This window comes from Propithecus coquereli, unplaced genomic scaffold (assembly GCF_000956105.1).
Source record: "Propithecus coquereli isolate 6110/MARCELLA unplaced genomic scaffold, Pcoq_1.0 Scaffold264, whole genome shotgun sequence".
Classification (NCBI taxonomy): domain Eukaryota; kingdom Metazoa; phylum Chordata; class Mammalia; order Primates; family Indriidae; genus Propithecus; species Propithecus coquereli.
The window spans coordinates 1,506,520-1,526,950 of record NW_012148219.1 but is presented as its reverse complement, the minus strand read 5'-3'; the positions used below and the strand labels follow the sequence as shown (position 1 = coordinate 1,526,950).

Genomic DNA, 20,431 nt, shown 5'->3' with positions numbered 1-20,431 from the left:
ATGTCTATGGTTCCTTACAAATCTATAAAGTCTGTTATCGCAATGTCTTTATTAAGCTCATTGGCCCCAAACCTAAGCATGACAAAAAGAACCAAGACGAGGCAGCAACTCTCAGATGGGGGCAGCAAGACCCTTCACTACCCTCCTTGCTGCTGCCCAGCCCTGCAAGCGGTGGTTGCCAGGAGAGTCCGGGCAAATATCCATTTAAAAACATCTCAGGACCCAACTTTCAACAGTATTAAGTTCTTTCTCATAGCACAGAGAACTTCACACTCTCTACTCTTAGAAATTCCTTTGCTAGTGCCAGTTCTTATTTTCTTAAGCAGCAGTTACATGAGTAAGGTTGCCAGATAAAATACAGGATGCCCAGATAAATTTTAATTTCAGATAAACAATGAATAATTTTTTATTATAAGTATGTCCCAAATATTGTATAGAACATACTTAAAACAAGGAGCTCTATAATAAGCAACTCTGCCCTTGAAAATATGCTTAGAAAACTGAAAATGCCTCAGAAGAGGACTTCAAAAGATCCAAAAAGCAAGTCCTGAATCGACATATCAAAACAATTTTCTAATTCATGAGATTGTAAAATGGAAATTCTGTATAAGAAATCACAATGTTTCACAGGCTACCAACAGGAGGTCCTGACACAGCCACTGAGGCTGTGTCCTCAAACAGATCACAATCTTCATAAGGACAAGGACATGAATTATTCTATTTGTATTTCCAGTAAAATAGGAAAGTTTGTTACTGTTGATGACACTGTTTTAGAAGAAAACAATTTACTCTCTCTTAAATCTCCTTGAAATACTGAAATAATTAAAATCGATTTGAAATTAAGAGCTTGACTTTCAAACCATATGTTGTTTTCAAGCATCAGACTCTAACCAGAGTTTTCTTGTAAAGTTTCGGCATTTAATTGAAATCACAAAGGAACTTCATTAAGCCCTGGATACTTGAATTCTAAGCAGAAAAAGGTTAGGCTTCCTGCTGAGCAAAAGCACTGCAATGATTACTCTGCCTACTAAGTGAAAAAATAAATCTCAATTTTCAAAAATAAATGTTCGCTTTTCTATTTTTCTCAATTTCTTTCATTTCTTCCCAATTCAATTTTAAGTAAAATTGGTAATTGAGGGGAGAAGAGTAGTTAAAACTAGGAAAACTTAACAGTTACCTCACCTCCAGTATCCAAAATCATAATTCCTTCCTTGCGTCCAAAAGAAAGGTGGGAGCTTGCCTAAAACACGGCCAAGGTTTGCGAACCCTGGCCAAGTTCAGTCTCTTATACTTAAAGTCAAAGCAAGGGTAAGTTTCAGCTGAGTGAAGGAGGATGGGGAGATGGGAAAGTAGGCAGTTTCTCAAGATGTCCAGTCCCCTCAATGTTTCTCCTTAATATTCTAGCAGAAAATTGCTCACTCTCTTTAAGTGTATGGGGATCCTAAAATGCTTCTGTGACCTTCAAATAACATTGCATTGGAAACCACTACGGGAATACAGAAGAAGGAATATTAAGCCCTGAGGCAAAGGTCTTAGTTGGCCTCTGGGCAAAACTTAATAATAAACACTTTTTATTTTGACTCTTCTATTCTTATACAACAAGGAAAAGGTGAATATGATTCATTGTTTAAGAATTTGACTTCCCAGTGCACTGCAGAGAAGGCTTGTTTTCCAAAGTCAACTCAGGAAGAGTAATATTAACAAATGGCAGAGGATTTCCCCTCTACAGAGTCTTCTAGCATCTAACTTCTATTATCAGCTGTGTTAATTTTACAAATACACATTAAAGACAATTTATTGGATCAAAGAGAATTTGGGCAGAAACAGAATACAAAAAGGTGCATATTCTTTACAAGGCAAAATTCTTTCACCATCTTTGAAATTATGAAAATAAGAAATCTGAGAAATAAAACATTCAGTGACTGACACCCTGCTTAGTAGAGAAAGGTCAAGAAGGACACTTCCACTTACCGAAGATCAAAAAGGAACTTATTTTAAATTCTGCTTGAAGAGGAACAGATTTGCTTTTTAAATGATGGCAAAGGACAAAGCAAGTAGATTACTCAGTAATCCAATGCTCAAGAGCCAACAATCACTTACTTTGTAAATGGTAGGTAATATCTGTTTCATTTTCAGCCTGTGAAAGACAAAGACATCATAAATGGCTGAAACCGCGAGAACAGTCACTCCTTGTTCCTTCCACAACATGCTGCATCCTGCACACAGTCCCGTCCCCAGGAACCAGCCCCAAGTCGTGGCTGAGTAGCCTCTTGTAGAACAGTGTTTAATGTAGCAGAGCAAGGAGAGGAGAAAGAAGAGACTGGCCCCGACATCAGCTCGTCCCACGATTCCGGCCACTGCCTCTGTGTGAATGGGATGTGAGGCAAACATCAAGCCAGCCATGAAGGTCCAGTATCCATCACCAAGGAGGATCTTGGAGAAGCTTGTGAAGAGACCAGTGACTGCTGCATGCAACAGGACATTGACAAGATGGTAGCTCCAGGGATTCAACCCTCCAATGGCATGGTTCAGGCGAAAAGAAAGAGTGCAGAGTGGCCGGTAGGACTTGTGGCTGCCACTGTGGGTTAGAAGAGTCCCCCAAAAATCATTGTAGAAAATGTGCGTCCATGGAGTTTCTGGGAGAAGATCCTGATTAGTCTTGATAGCACGGCTAAAAAACAAAATGTTACAAAAAAAGAAATCAAATGTAAAATACAAAAAGGAAAAAAAAAAAGAAAAAATGACATTGCTAAGATATCACCTTCCTAGGAAGCTTTGTTATTATGTGGCCTTGTGATGGGGGACTCCAGGCAGACATAGGTGGAATTCAAGTCCCCCCCTTAATGCTTACTAACAGCACAATGAGGCTGTCTTTCACTTCCTTAAAGACCTTCTTCTTCATTGGAATGAATATACCTTTGAAGAATAAAGGCAGAGTTCCTATCAACTGGTTTAAGCCTTAGCGTAGCAGTTGCCAAACAAATGCCCTAAAACTCACGTGCATACTGCCTAAGAATGCATATTCCAGGTCCCAGGCTGATGTGAGGCCTGAAAATCTGCATTTTTAAGCAGCAAGACCCAGGTGATACTGGTGCAGGGTATACACTTAGAGCCAAAACGAGCCCCCTACTTGAAATAAGTTTTAGATACAATATCAGTGCCCAGAGCAGTGCTTCTCATACATACAAATCACCTGAGGATCTCGTTAAAAGGAAACCTGATTGAACAGACCTGGGGAGAAGCCAGAGATGCCATGTTTCTAACAAGTTCCCAGGTGATGCTGATCTTTGGACCACATGCTGTGTAGCAAGGGCCAAGAGAGCTGGAGAGGCTAGGAAGAACAGCTCTCCACCTACCCAATGTCTCCCTTCCTCCTTCATTCTAGTAAACTTCAGCCTTTCCCATTTCTGACCTCGCACACAACTTACTATCGTCTATGGAAATCATTGTGGTACTTCACTGTCTTCTGCTTTTGAGAATGAACAGTTCCAGTTTGCATGTCTGGTATTTCCAGACTTCAAGAAGAAAGGACCTATTTGCTGAGCACTTGCTACCCTGCCAGGCACTGTGCGAGTCTCCTTGGCTATCCCTTTTCACTTAACCCTGAGAATAACTCTGATGAGGTAGATATTATTATCCACACCTCTCAGGTGAGGAAGCTATGGTTGAGAGATTAATTAATAACCAGTCCAAAAATCACAAGTTGAAAGTGTAGAACTTCATGGATCATGCTCATTCCACTATTCTGGGCTTCCCAAAATGTCATCCAACAACTCCAGGGGCATGTGAAAAGACAGACACACCCCATAAAAATTAATAGTATTTATTTTGAAATATTTGGAAGAAAATGTAATTATCCATCCCATCAAAGCTGGATTTCATAGATATCTGCTCAGAATGAAGCTGTTAAAATTTAAAGTCAGTGTAAAGATTAAGGAACCAATACTACTAGTATATGCAGGTAGGGTACAAATGTTGAAGGTGTCATGTGAATGATTTAGTTTGGAAGATCCCTGCCCTATGTCATTATACTTCCCAGAAAACAGGGTAGCATCTGGAGTCTCCTGTATCCCTAGTCTATCTCCTATCTCTTTATTTACAGAACACAGAAGAGACACACGAGTTAGGAGGAAGAAGGAATGAGAAGTTCCAGAACTAGAAAACTCTTGCCTAGTCTGATATTAAGGCTTTTTAAGGAGCTGTGGGCATTTGTGTGGCTGGAAAATATGTACTGGCATATTCTAATGTCATTCACCTTTAGCCTCTCCAGCAGCTCTGCCTTCTGTTTCAAGGCAGGTGCGATCAGAAGATCTTCCATATGAATATTACCAAAAAGCAGGTTAGAAAAGCCCTGGATTGTGGGGAAATATTCCTGAGTCCAGCTCTCTCATTTATTGCCTAACTGCAAAAACAAGAGATTCAAACAGGTTAAGAAAGTCATCCAAGGCTATATAACCAGTGAAAATGCAGAGTTAGTATTCTACTTGGGATCAAATGACCGGGCATGGTTTTCAACTGCTTCTCTAAATTATTTACCAATTAACCTCTCTGAGCTTCAGTTTCTGTGATACTAGTTTTACCTTGAAATCATTTAACCAACACTTGTAATTGTTCATTTATCTTCTATGTAGAGAAGCAGAACACTGCTTTGCAGATACAGAGTGTTGTGGACACCCTAGTGCAAATGATCTCTCTGACCTGTTAGCTACTTCTATTATTATACAAAGACTGGTGTATGATCAACAAAATGTCCCTTATTAATGTCTGCTTGACCAATAACCTATGATGTTAGGTGCCTTTGGGAGTTAGAACTAAAATAGGTTGATCAGGAGTTGATGATTTTGTACTATGTGCCAAGCACCATGCTAGTCCTTTTACATACAATAGCTGTTAATACTTGTGAGAACTATTGATTTTTTTAGATGGTCAATAAAAAGGCAAAAAGATCTGTTAAAAATCATGTCTTGAAAATTACTGTATGTGGCAAGGATGGTTCATCATTCCCCAGTATCTAGTCTCCCCTTTTTCAATATCTAATAGACCTCCAATTTTTAACTGGGCACAGGGTCATCTAGAAAAAAGTTACCTATTTTCCCTTGATGCCAGATATGGTTGTATGAATAATTTTTGTCTACTACTTCCAGAAAGTGTCCTTAAAAGGAAAAGCTTAGCCTTCTTTCCCTCTACTCCTCCCTTCTCCTTCCTGCTGGGCAAACCATAGATGTAATAGTTGGAATTCCAGTAGCCATATTGGCCCATAAGGTGTCCTTAGGAATAGAAATCATGCATAACAGTAGAGCAATAAGACTGAAGGAAATTGAGTCCCTGTCACAGTAGACCATACCAGCCTTGGGCAAACTACCTCACATTTCTTGAGTATGAAAAATAAATTGTTATCTTTTCTAAACTATGATATTTTGAGTGTTAAGTACTGACAGCCAAACCTAGTCCTGAGCAAAATCCTTTGTTAACGGAAGACCCACTACATCACAATGAATTGATTTTCCATTTTGACTTTGATTTTTGCACATCTCCGTGTATTGACTGTGTATTAAATGAATTTCCATATAAATTGGCTTTTAAAATATTAGAACCAGATGTTATTCTGGATCTATTAAATTAAAACACCCTGCTATGACATTCATCAAGAATCTAACCCAGAAGTAATTGCTTAAGACTTGATAGGTTATAATTAAAATTTAAAAGACATATGAAAAACTGTCAAACAGTGTTGTGAAAGAGAGCTGATTTCAAGCAATTCAGAACAAAAACCCAAGGGGCTTCGACTAGACATTAGCCTGGATATTGATGTGAGTATCTCTAATATCAGCATGGAAACCCTCATACCAGAGTGAGGGCAGCCGAGAACTCGATGGCAGAGCATTCTGGGATGAGGCTTTGTCAAAGCAATGAGGAAAGCTGGAAAGTACATTTTGCTTAGGATAATACTTCACCTTTTCAGTAGCAGATCCATAAAGGATAGGGAACAGTCTTCTCCAAACCAGGTTTTCTACATGCTATTAGTTCAGCATCATAACCAACTCCGTAAGGCTTTTTGAAGAATATTACATACTTTCAAAAATCTGTTCAGCGTTGCTGGAATTTATCTTTATAGCAATAAACTAGGTTACCTACAGCAGCCACATGATATACTATGCCCAACTCTCACAAAATGTGGGTTTCAAAACAAAATTAACAAATCTCATAATTTCACTGTGAGAAAAAACTTCAAAACATATCCCTAGATTTGCATGGTAGGAAAAAAAACTTAAAGGACATTATTAGTAAAACAAAAATGGAAGAGTGAAGGAATATCTCAGCCATGTGCAAAACGTGCTATATACTAAGGGAGACTTTATTTAGTATGATAAAATTCCCTGACGGGTGTTATCAGCTTAAGCAAGTTTTTATTTAACCGATGATTATGGTAAAAGAATATGGAATAAGACTAAATTGTACTGGGCTTTAAAATATGTCATGTCACACATGCAAGTCGGTGATAAGGGATACATTACGCCACCTCAACATCGTACTAAGAAAGACACAGACCAAAAGAGCCTTAATAGAGTCGGAGTAATCTGCTGGCAAGAGGAGAAGTAAAGGCAGTTTTTCAACACTAAGCATAATAGATTTTGACCCATTTGCATTTTCTTCTATAAATCTGAAATATAAATAATAAAACCTCTTCTGCTATTTCACAACTAATGAAACACCTTAACTCAAAGCAAAATTCCATGCTGATATAATTTGAAGTTGCTTCTATAAATTGGTGTTGAAAATTCAGAAAGACGCTAAGGAATTAGGAAATTTTCCACCCTAAGAAAGGCAGAGAAAATCAGAGCAGCAGATACGAAAAAGGAACAATTATAGGAAGAATTCTCTAGAGAACACAGGACTTTGCTTCGAAACAAAAGGACAGTCTCTCAAGTCTTCAAGGAGGTCTTAACTTGTTTCCCCTTTTGTTCATTTGTGGCTCTTTGTTTTTGCCACCTTATAACTTTTCCTGTAGAAAATGTTGACAAAGGCCAACGCTATTATGAAACTGAAGAATGACATGACACTGCCACCCAAACTGTCCTGGTGTTTCTCTTACTGCTGTTTTTGTCTATTGACTTTTTCAGTCACAAATACCCACATAAATGATGACCATTCCTTCGGAGCAGGAATGATGCTTAGATTCTTCCAACGTCAAATGACACACTGTTCTGACTCACTTTCAATTATTCTATTTGAAAATAGAGACCAAACTTAAAAAAAAAAAATTGTTTAACAATGCGTTAAAATTTGTTTTGCAAGAAAAAAAAGATGGTCTTTGTTAATCCGCTCTGCTCCAGTGCTACCCAGACACGCCTGTGTGCGCTCAGGTCAGGCAGTGAAATGCAGCAGTAACTAGACTGATTCTGTAGCGAACTGCACATGTTCAGGTTGTGAGAAGGTAGACACAGAGTTATTTCACCTCTCTGCACCTTACTTTTCTCATTTGCAAAATACACATCACTGTACTCGCCCTATAGGAACATTGTGAGGAGTGAATGAGTTAGGCAGCAAAAAGTACATTATTATATGTAATATGATATGTAACATATGTTAGCTTCTACTACTACCATCAACACCAAACAACCGATACTAACCATCAGCAAACAGTGTAGTTTTTATCATGTTTATAACCTTCAAAATCTGTGGACCATGATCGTGAACCTTTCACTTAAAATTCCCTTAAGCCGGCCAGGCGCGGTGGCTCACGCCTGTAATCCTAGCTCTCTGGGAGGCCGAGGCGGGCGGATTGTTTGAGCTCAGGAGTTCGAAACCAGCCTGAGCAAGAGTGAGACCCTGTCTCTACTAAAAATAGAAAGAAATTAATTGGACAACTAAAAATATATAGAAAAAATTAGCCGAGCATGGTGGTGCATGCCTGTAGTCCCAGCTACTCGGGAGGCTGAGGCAGGAGGATCGCTTGAGCCCAGGAGTTTGAGGTTGCTGTGAACGAGGATGACGCCACGGCACTCTAGCCTGGGCAACACAGTGAGACTAAAAAAAAAAAAAAAAAAATTCCCTTAAGCTTTAATGACACTTCGAAAACAATAAGCATTTATGAAGTGTTACCTTTGGCCTTTAGTGCATTACTCTTCCCATTCTCCTTTCTTTTTGACTACCCTTTCGAACTCTCCTTGGCTAGCATCTCTTTCATATATTTGTCCTCCCAAATGTGGATGTTTCTCTCCTGGTTCTGCCCCCTGACCTTCTTTCTCTAACTTCGACCTCTGTGGTCATCATCTCCAACAGCTGCCACTCAAGGGCTGACTTCCCCATCTATCCTTCTATTCTGGGTCTTGCTCGTGACCTACACTTCTAACTGCCCAGTTGACATCCAAATTTGAATGTGAGAAAGAGTGATGGAATCCTGATTCCTCTACTGACACCAGGTGTGCTGTCTTCAGCCAGTTAGCCTCTCTGAAGCTCCACTTTGCCTATGCTTTGCAGATAATTTTAACACTTTTCATAAAATGTCATGTTAAAGATCCAACGAGGCAATGTTAACTTAAAATGTTTGAAAATTACATAGCCTTGTGCAATGAACACCTGCTGTTTTTATAGACCCCCTACTTCTAGTAACACTGCCCTGGTTTTCTTTTTGAGAACGGCCCACATATACCCTCTGTCCATTTGGGTACAATGAGGCTGCCCTGACCCTTCGATGAAAGTCGTATAATTTGGCCAATGAGAGTACTGCGTATACCCCTCTATCCCGGTCACACAAATGATGTAGGGGCAAGCAAGGCCAATCAGAGTCCATACGACACCAATAATCTACCGAGAAAGGGCATATTCTCTTGAGAATGAGATGAAGTCTTAGGGCTGCTAGAGCAGCGGTCCCCAACCTTTCTTGGCACCAGGGACCGGTTTCATGGAAGACAATTTTCCCACAGACCCAGGGGGCTTGAGGCAGGGATGCAGTGTGTGGTGTAGAGCTCAGGCAGTGATACATGGCCCGTTTCATTTTTTTTTAAATGCCAGGGGAGAGCGTGACTGTATTTCCCCCACTACCACAAATTATGCAGTCAAGTTTCCCCATTTGGGGAAATCGCAGCAGTCAACACATCTGGCGTGCAATGGATAAGGCTCACCCTGGGAAAACCACTTTTGTGATCATGGTATCCCCCTGCCAGGTAAGTACTGTGGCCCATTTCCTAGAGGACAGGGTCTGCCTGATAGTGAAACCAACATAAAAGAACCCTTATCAAGGGACAAAGAGGCAATTCCTAATGTAGCTGGATCCAGTCATGCCTGAAGCCAATGCTACACTGTTTAAACAAGACAATAAATGCCCCTTAGTCAGAAACTCGTTTGAGTGCCTATTCTGACATCTGCAAGCAAAGGAGTGCTAAACAACACAGGACTACGTAATTACCATGTCACATTGCTCAGTGCCCTTTCAGTACCTTAAGCTTAGTAAGTCTAAATCTAAACTAATTTTCCCCATAAACCGTCCCCTTCTCATATAAGCCCTTCACTGAGTGCCATCATTCTTCCATCACTAAAATTCAGGTTGTACTTGAGGGCTCCTTCTTTGTTCCTATATCTAAGTTGGTTAAGGACATTTTAAGGCTGTCCAGAACCTCAAAACATCCAGCTCATGAGCTTCCCTTGAATCTTCCCCTACCTTCCCTTTTCTCCTACTTCCTTCAGGCCTGCATTATTTTCTGCCTGGACTGCTTAGCGTGCTTACTAAAATTCCCTGATCATTTTTCTCCTTGCTTCATTTGGCTACAGGTCCCCTCAGGAAAGGAATTATGTCTTTTCTCCCAGTACCTAACACATCTTAGGCACATAATAAATACTGTTAAACTGAAATAGCTATCCCTGCCTGCCTTCATTCCCACTTTGATCCATTATGCATGCTATGGATAGAAAAACTTCCTGTAATCTAACTCTACCACCACCACTCCCCTGCACAAAAGTCCCTCCTCACGCCCTATTTCCTACCATAATAAACACCCTCCACAGCCCAGCATTCACAGCCTTCCCCTTCATGACCTCGAGGCCACTCTTCCATTACTTCTCCATATGCGGCTAATGTCAGCCATACATCCCAGCCTCTATGCTCGGCGCAAACCATTTCTTCTCTCCCTCTGCCTGGATTGCGGTCCTTCAACCATTACATCTTTCCAAATATGCTTCGACACCCAAATGCTCGTTTGCAAAGCCACTGTCCCCCCCAAAGCCTTTCCTATTGTTGTAGAATGTGCTTGACTGACTTTGAGTCACAAATCCCCATTAACAACACTGATTGCTTACTAGAAATATCAGGGATCTGTCAAATGGGCTGATATTGAGAGATATTTCAGAAGGAGTTGGGAAACATCTATGCTTTGAAAATGGCACACAGGTGATTTTAATATTCCCTTGTCCACACCTATTGAAAAATCATTGCCCAATAAAATGGAGTGATTCTGTTGCAAGGAAATTATTCACTCCCTCATTTATTCACTCATTCAGTAATGGGTTAGGCCCTGTGAAGGGCAATGCAGATAGAATGGTGAGAAAAATAGATTCCCTGACACTGAGAAACATTCAGCCTAGTAGAGGAGGCAAATAAGTGTATAGGGAATTTCACTGCAGTACGATAAATACTACTCTAACACAAATCCTGTCTGCTGTGGGAGGAACAAGACAGACTCCCAACATCTTAGAGGGTCAAAAGCCCCCAGGAGGAATGCATGCTTACTCACATGTAAGGAGCTAACTGAAGGAGTAAGGGAGTTGTAGAGATGTTTCCAGGCCAACAGTCAATATTTTATAAGGCCATGGGGCAGGAGAATGTGTTGAAAGTTAGGAATCTGAAAATACAATAGGTTAGTTTGGCTGAAATGAAGTTTGAGGGACAGTGGCAGGAATAACTGCCATTACACTGTCATGTACTACTGTCCTTCATGGGATGGAGAGGAATTTGGCTGTACATGGATCTCCTCAATGATTTTCAGGTTTAATTCACTTATTGCCTTGGAACTTACCTCCCAACACACTGTTAACTCCGTGTAAGTACTTAGGTTATTGAGTACGAAATGTCCGATTTCCTTAAGTACTAAGCTTGACAGATGATATCTCTAACACTTCACTTTCACACTTTCTTGTTTTATTTTTATTGTGAAGGTACATACTCAGTCTTTCAAACACAACTTTTGGCTTGTGATTATCTTTCACATTTATTAGAACAATTTTTGTGAAACCATGGATAAGTCAAAAATTCATGTTATTTTAAAATGAGTTCCATCGTGGAATCAATGCAGTGCAGACAGCTAGGAATATCAACAGTTTGGAAAGGACGTGGCTAATGAATGCACCGTACATCAATGGTTTGATAAGTTCCATTTTAGTGATTTTAATCTTGAAAACGAGCCATGTGGGCGACCTGAGACCAAGGCGGATAATGATGTGCTAAAAGCTATAGTGGAAGTGAATCCATCTAAATCTATGTGTGAATTACAGCAAGGTTTCACCTTACTATTCCAACAACAGTGGACTATTTGAAACAGATCGGCAAGGTAAAGAAGCTGATCAGATGGATACTACGTGAATTAAATGAGCAACAAAGAGAATTCCTCTTGAAGATTGCTCTTCTTTGATGTCACAACATAAAGGCAAACCATTTCTCCACCATATTGTGAAGAAAAAGGGATTCTTTTTGATAATTGCAAGCATTCTACACAATTGTTGGATAAAGATGAAGTACCAAAGCACAGTCCAAAACTGAATATTCATCAAAAAAAGCTAATGGTGTCTGTTTGGTGGTCCACGCAGGTATTATCCACTAGAGCTTCATGAAGCCTGGTCAATCAATTACAGCGGATGTCTACGGCAACCAGTTGGACCACATGATGAGGATGCTTGTGATTAAGCAGCTGAGATTGGTCAACAGAGACAGGCCAATGGTCTTGCAAGACAATGCTCGACCATATGTTGCACAAACGACGCTGCTCAAACTACAGAAGCTGGACTTGGAAACTGTCACCCCCTGCATTCACCAGACGTTGCACCAACTGACTACCACTTCTTCCAGGTTTTGGACCTTTTCTTGCAAGGAAAAATTTCAATTCCCAACAAGCAGAAGAAAACACCTTTCACAATTTCATCGCCACTCACTCTCCAGGCTTCTTTGCTGCTGGCATAAGCAAGCTACCCTTAAGATGAAAAAACCGTGTTGTTAGTTTCGGTACATACTTTGATTAATTGTATTACTTCTTGTTTGAGATGTAATAAACTACACTTGTGATTCTGAATCAGACATTTCATGTTTAATGGCCTAATAGAAAAAGCATCTTAGCTATCTTTGGGAGTCTAGCACACAGTGGGCACTCAATATATGTCTGATGAACTAAATTCTAATTAAAAGTGATTGGTATTGATAAGCTGCATTCACCTTTTGGGAAAATTCTAGATTGTTTTGAGTATGTAGGGAATTATCACTTTCATCTAAAAGTAGTTCACTCACTCTGGGCACTAACCTCTGCTCACTCAATGATAATTAACTGTGAAAAACCATGAGGTTAGTTGGCTTACTCAAATGTCTCTGGCACTTATTTGCCACTTAACTTATAATTCCTTCATTAGCGTCTCTCTTTAGGGATAAGTCATTATTATATTTAGAAAGCTCCAGTTAATATGCAAATACTTGACTACCAGGGTAGGAGAATGAGGGAAATACTATGATATTTACTGTCTGTCTTACTTTGGGGATGAGCAACATATTTCAGATTCCTACAGAAACCTAAGATAGGGCAAGTAAGTTTCAGCGCTGGGTGCTGGGTTATTGGGGGCAGTGTCAGGTTTCTAGGTCCCTCAGGCAACGGAAGGCACCATGCTTTAGACATACATTTATCATTACACCTGCAGCACTTTACTGAATGTGATTGTTTCCATCTTGATCCCCTTCATACTACTAGACTGTAAACCTTTCAAGGACAGAAATGATGACTTTGTAAGCAACTGGCACTTAATAAACTATCACCGTGTAGACATTGAATGAAAAGAGTCCATAGTAACAAAGAGCCTGCTGTCAGACATCCAAGGGACAGATCCCCAAGTAACTGCTTATTTTGTGAAAAGTCTAAGAATGCTAAACCTTGAGACTAAAAGGGACATTTTTAGTGGATCCTTCTTCCATTTCTTTTGGGGTTTTACTGATAAACAATAAAGGAGTTTTCTGAGCTATAGCTGCACAGCAACCCCAGCTTGCCCCCAGGAAAAAAGTCAACTTCTGATTTAAAGGTGACCCCAACTGCAGCTTAACTAAGTCCCCAAACTGTTGGAGATTCACTCTCATAGAGCTTCCAAGAGTTTGCCCAGACACTCTTTCCTCTTGGGAGAAAATGAGGAGGTGAAACCTTCGCTAAATATTTTTAAAGTATCTTTAATTCCCCAGATAATGCAGTGCTGCCATTTTCATAATTTCTACAGGATATACCCAAGAAAAAATGTTTTGACCCTAGAAACAAATTAATAATCATTTAAAACAGGCTTATTTATAATTAAAACTTTAGTTACCTAAAGCTGTTTTCAAACGTGACTTACAGGGAAAGCATTCTGCAAGACTGAAGCAAAAACTAACAGCATGAAAGTATCATAAATACCATAGTCCAAGAACTTAATGTCACTGATTAAAAGAATCCTCTACCTTAATATCAGCTCCTTAATAGCTTGAAGCATTTCTCACTGCCTTGCAATTTGCATTATGTAAAACAGTATTAGTATTTTCTACATAATTTTTTGGTCACTTATACCCATATGACATTCTGACATAAAATAATTCAATATACTTTACCTCCTTCTCACCGTACTACAATGGATAGGATTCTCAATTTAAGAGCTTAATGAAAATAACTTCTCCCTAATTTTCCAGATTTGAATTTAGTAACCAATAGAAGTGGCACTATGAGGCCTTCTCGCACCTAAAAGTTAAATCAAGTACTGCATGCGAACCACGTTAGTACACTAATTTATGAATTCCCATCTGTTTTGTAGGTTTTCATAAATTCATAGCCATATAAAAAAGTTTGTCTTTACATATAATGCTTATGTTTCACTTAAACAATAAGGTCTTGAGCATTTGTGATATGTTGCGACATATAACTAGTTCCTTATAGTTTTCCTGAATTAAAAACATCACAAATGTTTGACTTTAAGAGATGACATGAATATCAAACTATACTTTTATAAAGTTCAATGCTTTCAAAAATGAATGGCTCTGTGGGATACTAGATTCTAGGACAGAGAATAATGTAAGAGTAACTATCAGATTCCACGAACACCTATTTTGTGCATGGTCTTGTTCTATGTGCTTTTACAGAATAAAGAAGATATAATCTTTGTGCTTAAGGATTCGATTATGTAAATGCACTCTCTAAACAGTTAGGCACGGCAAGCTGAGAATACACCTAGTCAAAAATACTTACCTTCATACGTAAGTGCACTATGTAAATTTCAGAACAGATACACTCAAGTATGTGGTAATTCGCCCAACTACTCAACTATTACTTTAAAAAAAAATTCGCATCCTTGAGGGGTCACAATCCTCCCCTAAGGTAAGTAGGAAGTGTCCCCTCTGGCTACACCACTGCTTGTGAATACCCTCAGAGTCCTCAGCCTGAACACTGCCAGACCATGAAAGTCAAGGGGGAAATTTTTTAAAGGAGAAACTAACAGGCTCTAAGAAAAGATATGCTGGGGATGGGAAGACATTCATGTTGCATTATCCAGATGTTTGGCTTATCTGTTCGCCTAACCCCTGTCTTCCCCAAATTGAGTCTTGACCAAATCACCTTTCTTTATCCACACCTCTTTCAGCCATACAGAATAGCCAAGCAGCTCGTTTTAGCCAAATGTTTGCAGTGATCCTTCCCCTTTTCCACTTAAGATTTTCCACATGTTGCCGATGTATTCTTCACTGTTATTCCCCTTCTAATACCACCTTGTATTTGTATCATCCTTTTATATTTTACAGAACATGCTCATGTTCATGATCTTCAATCCTCGTCAAGTCTCTTTGAGATCTTACCTGAGACTATGGGGTAATGATCAGAGCTCCACACACTAGAATTTAAGTCTCAGCTCTTTATCTACTGTTCTCCCTGTTGTGAAAAGAACTGTGTCATCCAGCACTCCCAAATTCGTATGTTGAAATCCCAACCCCCAGGACCTCAGAATGTGACCATATTTGGAGACAGGATCTTTAAAGAGGTGATTAAGTTAAAATGAGGCCTTGAGAGTGGGTCCTAATCCAATCTGACTGGTGTAGAGGTAAAAGGAAATCTGGATACGCAAAGAGGCACCAGGGATGCACATGGAGAAAAGAGACCACGTGAGAACACAGCAGGAAGGCAGCCATCCACAAGTCAAGGAGAGAGTCCTCAGGAGAAACCAAATCTGCTGACACCTTGATCTTGATTTCTAGCCTCCAGAACTGTAAGGAAACTTCTATTGTTTGTACTCCCCAGTCTGTGGTATTTTGTTACGGCAGCCTTAGCAAACTAATACACTCTGCTACGCTACCACAGAGACAGTCACTTTCATTGCATACACTATCTACTGTTTATCTTTCAGAGTTTCAGGGAAATTACATTTTACCCACAAGCCATATTTCTCCATTATGTACTATGTATGATGCTCCATTTTTGATGAAGGGTTGAATTTCTTTGTGAGAATAAATAGGGTTTTTAGAGGTATTTTATTTTCAGTTCTGCCAGAATTTGTCTAGATTCTGTACCAGAGGGAAAAGAAGTCTGATCCTAGCAGTGGGGCTTATACACTAAGGCATTAATGCCGACTGAACAGACAAGATAAAACACTAGTGCTACTTCATATTTACACTGAGATTGACGAAGTTTACCAAGCACTCACATTATCTCATTTTATCTTCAATAGTATTACAAAATAGGAAATTGAAGCTGGAGAGGTTAAGTTAATTAAAGAAGGGCACACATTTAATAAAAGGCAGAAAGGTCTTGAACATTGTTCTCCAAACTACTCCATTTAACCTTCAAAGCAGCCTCTGTTCCTCCACATGTACAATAAATCTCCAGCGAGAAGTGTTTGCAAGATGATTTGAAAATAAAATCCTGGTCTATTATTGCATTTTGTCTGGAATCCATATATCTGCCCTCAAGACTCAATAAAGCTATAAAAAACACTTTTGAGCCATATTCTTTTAATTTCTGCATTTCAAAAAAGAAAGTCTTCTTTTAATACTAAGGAATCTTGGAAAACGTGAGTCAAAGGAAGGTGTTAGCTGTCTTCCAGTGACGGGTGAAAAAGGCAGCTCTATGAAAGCCAAAAACTAACCTATAATTTCATATTACAAGATTTAATAGAAAACATATTCTGGCAGAAATTTTGCTGCCTGCATCCCTTTTCAGCTATAAAATAGTTATACACACACACATCTGAGAAAGATCAGACTTTGAACATATTGTAGCAACACACACGCAAAACATGGGAAGCTTCACCAGGGCTGCCTGTGATGACAGGATACACAGACATCCCTACATTAAAATCAGCCTCACAGCTAAATCAGAGAGTCTTTTTGGACACAAGAATATATGAGCTCTGATGTAAAACAGATAGGCAAGGAGGAAAACACTCTAATTTAAAACTAACACAGATGAGCCTACACAAAGTACCCAAACATTTGGACCACAAGCAACTCTCTAATTTGTCATGGAAGGCAAGAGATATTTCATCCAAGAACGAAGAAAGAGATAGTAACTCCACCATTAAAATTTATCAGCACTCTAATACATACTGTAGTACTTTCTAAACTTCATGTCATTCCTTGACCAAACTTTAATAATCAAGAAATAAATTTCAGGGAGCTCTGGCACTTTTTGCTTTGTAGCCCTTTAAATAAATCACATGGTAGGCACTTAATATAGATATGCCAAATGGCATGTGAGAACTATCAGCTCTTTCAGATCTCATGTTACAAACAAATTATGAAGCATCAACATGCCCCTTCAACAATAGAATCTTAAGCATAGCATATTTTACCCTTTTGCTGACATGGAATTCGCATATTTGGAACAGTTGGATATGACCAGTGCCCTTTCTTTAGCACTCTGCATATGACTGCTGTATCAGCTAGCCTCCATAGGACTGGAAATCTCCAAACTAGGATCTTGAGATCATTTTTATTCAATCTTGATCATCACTTCCATCAATAAACATAATTTCTGTCACCTTAGCCATTGCCAATAAAAGCATATTTTTCTACATACAAGTAGACATGCTAATTAGATAAATTCACAAGGCATAAAATGAACAAGAAGTACGTAAGACTGGAAGATGGTATTCAATCAGAAGCATCTAAGCACAACAGATCTAATTTTTCACTCCAATCTGTGAAGAAAAAAAGTCTACATTTATCTTTTATCTAAAGCAACTCCTAAAATCCACGTTGTATTAGACACTCACACTCATACTTTGGACTTAGCCAAATTTTGACTAAATAATTCCTCTTGGACTCACTAACTGTATGATTCAGTTTTCTCATCTACAAATTGCCATTCATGGTAAAGATTAAATCACCAGCTTAATGCCAGTGTTTGGCACATAGTAGATGCTTAACAAATGACTGCTTCAGTTACACTGATTCACCTCCCCTTCCGAGATGCCATCGAAGAGCACTTTTTTCTGAAATGTTGGTCAATACTACTACATCTAGCATTAAGTTATTGCTCATTTATCTTTTGTCTTAGCATATTCTTAGGACTTTTGCTCCTCTCCCCCACTGTACCCATCTAAAATCGTGCTTCTATTAATCAAAAGTTAAGCCCATTCACCAATCTAAGAGCACAAGAATGATATTCACAGCAGTCTCACTCAGCTAGAAGGACAGATGACAGCAAGGTTAAGTGAGTTCATCAAAAAAGCATAAAATGAAAAGTCACCGTACTTATCATTGTTCATCACAGCCTAATCAGGACATTCTGGGAAGCAACCTCATTGGAAGGATGACAGTTGCACGTCACCAAAGAAGCTGGGCTTGGGTACATCTTCTTGACTAAAGATCGCCCCTTATAATAAAACCATAATGTGCTTTGTGAACAATTTTTTTAAGCCATAAATCCAAGGCCTATTTTCTCTTGCATGAAATAGGAAAAGAATTAGTGGAGGTGTGTCCAGTTATACAGATATCTATTACATTTTCAAAGATGGCCACTTCTAAAGGACAGGACAATACATGTTAAACCTCTTGTATCTTTGCTAATTAAAAAAAGGTTAGCATAGTATTTGAAATTGTCTTTTTACACTCTTCATAGATGCCAGCCCTACACAGGTGGACAGTAAATGGGCTATGATTTGTGATGACCCGGAATACAACTCAGAAGAGTTTAAGATCAGAAATGTGATCACCTTGTGAAAAAAAGTAATGTCATGCACTCTGCCATGGTCATTCCACTCAGAGTGGATAGATTTTCATGCTGAAAAACATTAAAAGTTGCCTTGGGGAGGATAACAGAACAGGATGCCCAAATGCTATATTGGGCCTGTGTCCTAATGGTTTCCTTTCTGAGGATGTCCTGGGGAGAAGTTCAATCTTTCTAATGGGAATAAAAACTATACTACAACTCTCCAAGGGCATTTACCACTTTAAAAATGAACTCCAAACTCTGCTGTCTTTAAAAGGCAGTAGGTCATTGGGAAAAGTCATTTTTCAAAGCTCCACTGAACTGGCACCCGGCTTTTAGCTAGCCACAGAGATAAGGAGTGCAGACTCAGTAACAGAATCGCCTTTAATTTTTAATGCCCATCCATTTCACGGCTCCCAAGAGGAATCAATGACTTACTCATGGCATCATAAATGGCATGGGAATGGCATGGGAATGGCATGGGAATATGCATGTGTTTTCACAAAGCAGAAAGGAAAATCATCCATCAACTATTCATTTTAGATGAACATTTGCTCAAGTTTACAAAAGTATAACATAAAGGCGTCTTCCCACTCATCTCCAAAAAATAAATTAAAAAAAAAAATAACCTCATCGTTGTCACCCTGAAAAAGAATTTAAGTGAAAGTAAACTAAAAAGGACACATGTTTTTTATTTCCCATTCTTACAGCGCACACAGGTATAGCATGTTCAAATGGCAATGGTTTCTTCTGGAATGTAAAAGACTGTAGGGTTCACTCATATAAAGATCAACAGTTGTTTTAGAAATTAACTACACATCTTAAACTTCTACATAAGTTCTAAACTGATCCAGGTGTTATCATCAGGGCAGAAACAGATGCAGTGTTAGCACATTAAACTGTGAATCCAGCTCCAACACTACTTAATGGGCTCCACATGCTGAAAACGACCATCATGATAGGAAGTACACTAAATCCAAAGCCTAACTTTCAAACAAAACAAGAGTTTCATTATCCGCATTATGCTCGCATACAACTATTCTGGGACTGACACTGTTTTTTTACACTCATTACGGTGCGTGAGTTTTGAGGGAGGGAAATGACGGAGTAATACAACATCAGAACAACAAAGTCTCAGTTGTCACAGAGTGTTGACAACCTGACAGCAATACTGTCTTCACAATAAAGGCAGCACTGGTTGCACCAGCCTGCTTTATCTTGTGATCCCATCTGGACCCCAAGTGGCTAAGAGAGGAGAGAAGAATGATGGGGTAGTTTGTATAATCACCATTACTTAATATACAATATATAAAACTTTCTAGTTTCCAAAGTATTTTTATATGCATCATGTGATCTCACAAATGCTTTTCCCATCTTTTTAGTAATAAAAATAAAGACTCTCATGTAAGATTTCACAGTGAATAAGTAGTAGAATTATGAAAAAATTGCATCTCTGGACTGGTGTACTAGTCCTGCTCTGCCACTCCACAGGGTCTCCAAACATGCGATCCTGTGATCCTGGCACTGGGAGGCCATTTGCTTATAATTTACTGATGAACACACAGACACACAATTCTAGAAGAATAATACACAATAAAACAGCACAACTGTTTCAGTCCATTCCCTTTGGTCCATTTCTTTTGCAACTACCAGTACTAAAAAAAAATATAGATGATGCTACATTAGTGCAACATACTGGAAAGCTGTCTGGAACGGAAGGGATTTCACCATGGAGCATTCTGCATTTGTTGACTTTTCTACTGACCAAAAGCCTTACAATCTTTAAATAACAATTTCAAAAACAGGCAATTAAAATAATGCCAAACTATTCTTTATATTTTTAGTACTTCCAGAATTCAACTCTGATGAAAATTAATTGGATATCTTAACTTTGAGAGGTCACCATTGTATATTGTTTTAAAGGAGAAAGGAAAAAGGAGAAGAAAGGAGAGGAGAAGAAAGGAGAGGAGGAGAAAGGAAAGGAGGAGAAAGGAAGAAAAAGACACCATCTTGTTATGTTGTCCAGGCTG

The 20,431-nt window shown here is 39.0% G+C and overlaps 1 protein-coding gene across 1 annotated transcript in view; it reads right to left on the bottom strand.

Annotated features, from left to right (window-relative positions):
- Positions 1-20,431, bottom strand: part of TMTC2 (transmembrane and tetratricopeptide repeat containing 2) — a 456,219-nt gene that overhangs the window by 290,532 nt on the left and 145,256 nt on the right. The window contains exon 2 of the mRNA XM_012647366.1: positions 2,101-2,671. Coding sequence (XP_012502820.1) covers positions 2,101-2,671 — 571 coding nt within the window. The remainder of the gene's footprint in view (positions 1-2,100; positions 2,672-20,431) is intronic.